We start from the raw sequence: 8,149 nt of genomic DNA, 5'->3' as shown, positions 1-8,149 counted from the left end.
CAAAGTTTCTCGTAACAAATGAGAATGAAAACACAACATACCAAAATCTTTGGGACACGACAAAAGCGGTGCTGAGAGGACAATTTATTGCAATAAACGCACACATCCAAAAAGAAGAAAGAACCAAAATTAACACATTAACACAGCATCTACAACAATTAGAAACACCAACAAAGGGAACCTGCAGCCACCAAAAGAAAAGAAATAATAAAGATTAGAGCAGAAATAAATGAGATAGAAAACGGAAAAACTATAGAAAGAATCAACAGAACAAGAAGCCGGTTCTTTGAAAGTGACGAGGATTTAAAATACTTACTGATGAAGATCAAAGACCACAGACTCCTGTATGGATTGCATCTCAATGCAAAGAAAACAAAAATCCTCACGAATGGGCCAATAAATAACATTCTTATCAATGGAGAAAAGATTGAAGTTGTCAAGGACTTTATTCTTCTTGACTCAACTATCAACACTCATGGAAGCAACAGTCAAGAAATCAAATAACGTATTGCATTAGGCAAATCTGCTGCAAAAGACCTTTTTAAAGTGTTGAAGAGCAAAGATGTCAGCTTGAGGATAAAAATGCACCTGACCCAAACCATGGTGTTTTCAATAACCTCATATGAGTGCAAAAGCTGGACAGTGAATAAAGAAGACTGTAGAAGAATTGATGCTTTTGAGTTACGGTGTTGGAGGAGAATATTGGAAGTGCCTTGGACTGCCAAAAGAACCAACAGATCTGTGTTGGAAGAAGTGCGGCCAGAGTGCTCCTTGGAGGCCATGATGGCCAAACTTTGTCTCTCATACTTCGGACATATTGTCAGAAGGGACATAAGGTTGAGGGTCAGAGAAAAAGAGGAAGACCCCCAGTGAGATAGATTGGTAAAGTGGCAGCATCAATGGGCTCAAGTGTGGCAACAATTGTGAGGTTGACCCAGGACTGTGCAGTGTTTCATTCTGTTGTGCATAGGGTTGCTATGAGTCAGTATTGACTTGATGGCACCTAACAAAAACAACAACAACAACAACAAGGATTAAAGAAACAAATGAAGTACAGTTCAGCTAACGCACATCTGGCTGAGAGATACTACATGAGGACTTCTGTGTTTCCATTCTCTGGATCAGAGGGAAGGGACCTGGGCCTGGATGCAGGAGTAGTGCTGGCATTTGGTATGGCGGAGAAAGGGCAGAGGGGGAAGGCTGGGCAATTTCCTACCATCAGATAAAACTGGGGGCAGGCAAACTGCATGACAGGAGCTCACTGCTTCTTGTCTATGGTACAGATTTCTTCTGTTGAAGCTGCATAGCTAACAGGGAGAGAAAGCCCCGCTGTGTGTTAGCCGCCACAGAGCTGGAAGCATCAAGGCCCTTCCGTTCACTGATGAGGAGATGGAGTGGTGGGTTCAGGTTTTAGGATTTCCCTTACAGAGCTCTTCCCTCAGTCAGACCCCATCCTCTCCTTACCAGGGACCCACTTGCTCAGGATCCCCTGTGAACCTACTGAGACTGTACAGAAAATTCTACCTCATGCTCTCTCCTAGTCATTTTCCTTCTTCTCAGGTCTGACCACACTCCCCTTATCTTGAGACAGCTGGCAGATCTGAGTGGATGGAGTCCAAGATTAACAGGGGGATCAACTCTACCACTTACAAGCTGTGATTTGGGTCAGTTACTCAACCCCTCTCATGATCCATTACTTCACTGAAAAACAGAAGCACGACCACCTACTTCCCCAGGGTTACACGTAGTAGGCAAGCAGGTCCTGTTTCTCTTTTCTCAATCTCACTCACCAAGGCCATGGCTCTGCTCATCCTTTAGGGATTTTGATCCGGGAGTTCCGTGAAGTGCCCAACTCCCTGTCTGTACTCCTGTACAGTTCTTAGAACAAAGACAAACAAGGCCCTCCATTCTGATAGCTTCCACACTTCCTCCTTCTGGTCAAGACCTTGTTAGAGTCATCATGCTTCCTCCTACCACAAGGTACGTGTGTACATGCTGTTCCCTCTGCCAGAAACACTCTTCCCTTTGCTGCATGAACTCCTACTCCTACAAATCCTGTGGTTGCGGCTAGAGTCATCATTCAGGAAGGCTTCCCTGACTAGACAACATTATGCATTTATGGCTGTAATCACTTGATCAATATATTTCTCACGTGGCGCTGTAGGATAAACTGTTAACCAAAAGGACAGTGGTTCAAACCCACCAGCTGTTCCTTGGGAGAAAAATGGGGCTTTCTGCTCCCATAAAGATTTACAGCTTCGGAAAACCAATACAGGGTCACTATGGGTCTGAACTGGCCTGCTGGCACCCAACAACAACAACAGCATGTCTTAAAGGAGCCCTGGTTACGTGCTTAGCTGCTAAATGAAATGTTGGGAGAATCCGCTTCCGTAAAGATTATGGCCAAGAAAATAATGGGGAAGTTCTCCTCTGTCACACGGGGTCACTCTGAGTCACAATCGACTTGACAGCACCTAAAAACAGCTGTAGCCTGAGACATGGGCACAGAGCATGCACTCATCACAACTCTCCTCCTGGGAGGAGTTTAGAGGGCTTTCCAAGGCTTCATCATCATCTCCTCCAAGAAAGGCAGGCCTGCCAGAGGATCCTCATTTTAGGTCTGAAGATGAAGCACAGAGAGGTTAAGCAACTTGTCTGCTTCACCCAGCCAGGGAGGAGCAGAGCTAGGCTGAAGCCTCAATGCTTCTTCCATTGTGTGTTCCAGCTACAGCTTTGCCCCAGGTCCCCAGGGAGGGCCGGGATGGACACAGAGTCCTAGCCTAGGCATGAGAGCAGGCTGGACATAGGGAATATACCAGAGAAGGGCCTGCGTTCAGGGCATGAGAGTGGATGGACTGGGGAGCCCGAGGAAGAGTCTGAGCTGGGACTTGCTACAGGCCTGTCCACATGCTTTCTCTCTGGGAGAGGCAGGAAGCTCTAGCGTCATGCAGGGCCTCAGTCAGTACTGGCCAGTCAACTGCTCAGGGGAAAAACTATTCACAGGTTACTCACCTTCTGTTGGCGGAGATGGCAGGAGAGCAAGGGAGAGAAAAGGCAAAGATACAGATGGTTAGTTACCTGTGCTCCGTTGAGGGTGCCATCCCTGCCTGTCTGAGGGAGATAATGCGTTGACACCCATAGAGCACATCCCCTGGACTACAGCCTGGGAAACGGGCCCTCCATTCTGGAGCAACTCTGTGCTCGACCCGCATGTGTTGGCCTGGGCTTTTGAAACTCTGCCTGCTATCTGGTTACATGCTGCTGGCTGTGACAGGCTGCACCCGTGAGACTCTCTGTCCAGGTACCTACTTACCACAGTGGAGTCCACCTTGGGACCGCCATCGTCTGCCACCACTGTCAAGGTGTAGAAGTCGCCCTTCTCCCTGTCCACCAGGCCTTTGACGGTGATCACACCCTGTGGGGAGGGGCCAGATGGGACAAGGGATGACATCACATCCTCCAGGCCCCCAAGCCCCAGTAATCCTTGAGAACCCTTCCCACTCTCCCACCTGCACAGCACTCCTTCTGCCCACGAAGCTCTGTTGGTGGAAATTCAACTTCTCTCTCAAATCCCATTCAGACACCACCTTTACTGTGAAAGCTTCCTGCTCCCTAGCCAGGTCTGACCACTCTCTTGTTTGGGAGGAAGCACCACATCTCCCCTTGTGGTGCTCTGATTTGAATCCTTGGTTATTGTCTCTTCCCCTTCTAGCTGAAGAACTCTCTGAGTGCCAGGAAGGGTCTTGCTCATCTTTGTGTTCCCAACACCCACAGGACACAACCTGGCACACTGTATTAATTCACACCTTGCCTGTTTCCAAAAGACTTGAAAGGGATTCTGATAAAAGACACACTAAAGCAAAGATGGAGGAGAGAAGACAGGCAGTAGAGAGGGGCACCAGAAATCCAGCTAAGAGTAGTTATTTCAGAGAGGCACAAAGTTATATCTGAGCTTCTTAACAGCCAAGGTGAAAAGGGAAATATGATGATTTGCAGTTTTCACTGCCAAGTAACATGGATACTAAGATTGCTAAGGTATAGACACATTAAATATGATAAAGGGATGGATTACACGATTTGATCAAAGTTGACTAGATCGAAAGAAATAGAGCTCTTTGCCCCAGGGAGAATCTTTGCCGAGTCGGCCCCTCACCGTGATGGCGTCGATATTAAAAATTGCTTTGGCCTGGGCGCTGGTGTAGGCATCGAAGCGGTAGGTGATTTGGTTGAGGTTGTCGATGGAGTAGGCCTGGATCCGCACGATCTCAGTGCCTGGTGCTAAGTTCTCCATGATGGTAGCCTCGTAGGAGGCGTTGGAGAACTGCACGGCCTCGTCCAGTTCATTAAGCAGAGTAACGTAGACACTACAGAAGCCCTGGTTGAAGGGAGGCGCCTGGTCGGTGGCTGACACGTTCATCAGGTAGCTGGTCTTGGTCTCGTAGTCCAGGTAATCCACAGTGGTGACCAGTCCTGTGCTTTCATCTATCTCGAATTTCCCCTCGGCCCCTGACAGGATGCGGTAGTTCACCAGACCACCATCCCCTGCAGGACAGATAAGAGGTTGTGCAGCCCCAGGTGGGAGCGGAGCTGCCCTGTGGCTCCCTAACCTGCCCATACCCACACCTGGTGCAATCCCTGAGGATGAGGCCAGGGGATAGCATGCCCCGCCCCCACTTCTGTGGGCTGGACCATCCCAAGAAATAAGGTGGAAGGTGGGAAAGGCCTATGTGGATGGCTTGGTCCACCGTGCATGGTTGCCTCTTCTCTGACATGAGAGGTACGTCAGAGGGGCTTGGTTTTGCTCCTAAACATCAAAAAGACCCTAACTATTGCTACTTGTAGTGATCCTATAGAAGACAGCACTGCCCTATTAGCTTTCCAAAGCTGTAAATCCAAAGCTGATGGCCTCATCTTTCTCCTGCGGAGGACTTGGTGAGTTCAAACTAGTGCTTTAAAAAAAAAAATGTTTTATTGTGAATTATGTGATAGTTTACATGGGAGAACACTAGTTTCACATTCATCCTGTGGTATATTGTTTCACTGCCATGGTTACAATCCCCCCCATGCATCATCAACCAACCAAAGGGTATACTCTGCAAGCCTGCGCCGTGCCCTCCCCCCCCCCCCCCCCGGGTCGTCAGCACACAGCCCCTCTCCCTCTCTGGATCTAAAGTCCCCAGCTGCTCCATCTCTCCACATCATCGTCTCTGCCTCCATCTCTGCCATCACTGCTTCTCTGGGTAGGGTCCTGCTCTCCGTTCTTTCAAACCAGTGCTTTAAACACTGTGCCAACAGGAACCATTGTGCTCCCAGAGCCTCAAAATTCAAGCTCAAGGGCCTTCCTTGGGTATTTGGAGAAGTAGGGATCTCCTTTAGTGAGGAGTGTTATCAGACAGGGGTAGCAGCCAGAGGGAACCAAGCCTCCATTTGGTCCCTGGAACAAAGGAGGAACCACTAGATCCCCCTGTTCTCCCCACTCCCTAAACACAAAATCACTGTGCCTTGGTGTTGGTGTTCTGTGGAGTCAGTTCCGACTCATAGTGACCCTGTATAGGGTTTCCAAGGCTGTAAATCTTTATGGGAACAGAAAGTCTCATCTTTCTCCTGTGGAATCACTGATAGTTTCAAATTAGCTCATCTTGAGGTTAGAAGCCTGACTCGTAACCACTGTGCTACCAGAGCTTCTTACTGTGCCTTAGAAGACACAAGAGCTAGAACTGGAATTTCTCAGGACCTAGAGCTGGGAGCTCACAGACTTCAAGAAGGAGGGGTAGGAAGAAGAATGGTCGTAAAACCACTCAGGAAATCCAAGGACTTCCCTAAAATCATTTGAAAATCTCCAGATGGATGTACATTGTTTAGGGTCAGCGATGGTAGCTTTTGTTAGTTTCTCAAAGGGATTCCTGATCCAGTGAAGCTCATGAACCACTACATGGGCCTGAACTGTATACAAGTGCCATGTGGGGAGAGTGAGCCACCTGGGGATTTCTCCCTCTACTCCTCCCTTGTCCTAGCTGGGGGCTACCTGAGTGGACACAGCTCAGACAGGAAGGGAGGGATGGAGCTTAGGGGATGCCTCTAGGGGAGGTGGACACCCAATAAGAGTTCCTCTTTGGCCTGGAGCATAGACCCAAAGTGCCCAGATCCCTTGAAGAAGGCCACAGTGACTAGTCACGTTTCTCCTCCATTTTCCACTGTGACTGTGGTGACCACCTGTAAGGCTTGGGGCTATCTTTGGGGCCAACCTCTGCCCTTATAATGGGAAAGGAAGGTCTAGGTGTGCCAGGCCCTCAGCTGGGCCAGTGAGACATAAAAACAGGTCTAGTCGGCTTCCTAAAATATTCCTGGGAGCCCCCTCCCAGCCCTGGCCAGTAGCCAGCTGGGAGCTGCCAGATCCTGGATGATAAATCAAGATGTGCTAAGGTTGTGACCTTTCCTCTCCACCCACAGCCTGGGACAACTCCAGTGGACCCCAGTTCTGTGACTCTTGTTAGGTGGGGCAAGACCAAGACCGTGCCAGCAGCCCTTCCTGGGCCTGAAGGCAGCTGAATGGAGGAGCTTGAAGTACTTTTCCTGAGAGTTTGGGAACTTGCAAGAGTGGGCTGGACAAGCTGGGGGTCTCACCAGTGTCTCTGTCCGTGGCTCGGACAACGATGACGGAGGTACCGATGCCCGCAGTCTCCCGGAGCCCCAGGCGGCTGTACTGCTGCTGTGTGAACACAGGGGCCTCATCGTTGACGTCCTCCACGTACACAATCACCTGTGGGTGGAGGGCAGGGTGCGTGGTCAGCTGGGGATCTTATTGTCTGGTCACCGGGAGGGTCTGAGGCTGTCTTGTTGGCTGCTCTGTTCCCCTACCTTGCATAGCAGCTGGTGCATGGCAGGTGCTGGAAAGTTTGTTAATATACGTATTTTATGCTATACATACCTTACTTTTGGTAAGGTACATATAGTCTTGGTGTGGTGTTATAGGATAAGGATTCAAACATAAGGTTGGTGTGAATCACAGGTTGGTGGTTCATATTCACCAGCCACTCCTTGGACATACTACACAGGGTCACTATGAGTCAGAACCAACTCCACGACATTAAACAACAACAACAAAAATCTAACTTTTGGGTGTTGTTAAGTATCATTGAGTTATTTCTGATTCATAGCAATCCTGTATAGGGTTTCCAAGGAGTTGGTTGGTGAGCTTGAACTGCCAACCTTGTGGTTCAAACCAACCTTGCAGTCGGTCCAGTGCTTTATCTTACAGCATCACACCAGGGCTCCCTGTGAGTAATTTATGACTAATTAGTTATCCCTTAGAGCATCCATTTCTCAACTACGAGACAGTAATATTAATATAACAATAATCCGGACCCTAACCCACTCCTAGCATCTGCAAAAGTGCTTGGCCATGTTTAAAGCAACACCATTCAAGTATCAACACATATCTGGGAGAAGATACATGAAAACGGAGCAGTCTCCCTTCTCCTGGGTTCTCACTCCCAGCTCCCACTGGGAGGCCCTTTATAGATTCCCCACTCCTTGCAGACATGGGAAGTGCCCGGGCTACCTGGGGCCATGACTAATGAGTGTGGGGAGGTAAAAAGGCTCTGGCTTCCTGGCTCTGACTGGGGTAGCTAGGGGAATTGAGTCACCCCGTGTCACTGGCTGGCTGTCTTTCCTCCTTGGTCCCATGCCCCTGCTGGTGTTTCCAGGGGATTGTTGTTGTTAGGTGCCATTGAGTCGGTACCCACTCACAGCGACCCTATGCACAACAGAACGAAACACTGCCCCGTCCTGGGCCAACCTCACTATTGTTGTCATGCTTGAGTCCATCGATACTGCCACTTGGCCAATCCATCTCGTTGGGGGTCTTCCTCTTTTCCTCTGACCCTCCACCTTACTAAACATGATACCCTTCTCCAGTGACTGGTCCCTTCTGACAATATGTCTGAAGTATGAGAGATGAAGTTTGGCCATCATGGCCTCCAAGGAGCACTCTGGTCGCACTTCTTCCAACACAGATCTGTTGGTTCTTTTGGCAGTCCAAGGCACTTCCAATATTCTCCTCCAACACCATAACTCCAAAGCATCAATTCTTCTGCGGTCTTCCTTATTCACTGTTCAGCTTTTGCATGTATATGAGGTTATTGAAAAT

General features: G+C 49.0%; 1 protein-coding gene across 1 annotated transcript in view; it reads right to left on the bottom strand.

Moving 5' to 3' along the window:
• The window catches only part of CDH23 (cadherin-related 23), a 569,346-nt gene that overhangs the window by 97,114 nt on the left and 464,083 nt on the right, over positions 1-8,149 (bottom strand). The window contains exons 31-34 of the mRNA XM_006835863.1: positions 6,625-6,760; positions 4,154-4,542; positions 3,314-3,415; positions 3,013-3,015 (exon numbers count right to left, since the gene is read on the bottom strand). Coding sequence (XP_006835926.1) covers positions 3,013-3,015; positions 3,314-3,415; positions 4,154-4,542; positions 6,625-6,760 — 630 coding nt within the window. The remainder of the gene's footprint in view (positions 1-3,012; positions 3,016-3,313; positions 3,416-4,153; positions 4,543-6,624; positions 6,761-8,149) is intronic.

This window comes from Chrysochloris asiatica, unplaced genomic scaffold (assembly GCF_000296735.1).
Source record: "Chrysochloris asiatica unplaced genomic scaffold, ChrAsi1.0 scaffold00020, whole genome shotgun sequence".
NCBI lineage: Eukaryota > Metazoa > Chordata > Mammalia > Afrosoricida > Chrysochloridae > Chrysochloris > Chrysochloris asiatica.
The sequence above is the reverse complement of the archived record's forward strand: the minus strand, read 5'-3'. Positions and strand labels throughout refer to the sequence as shown.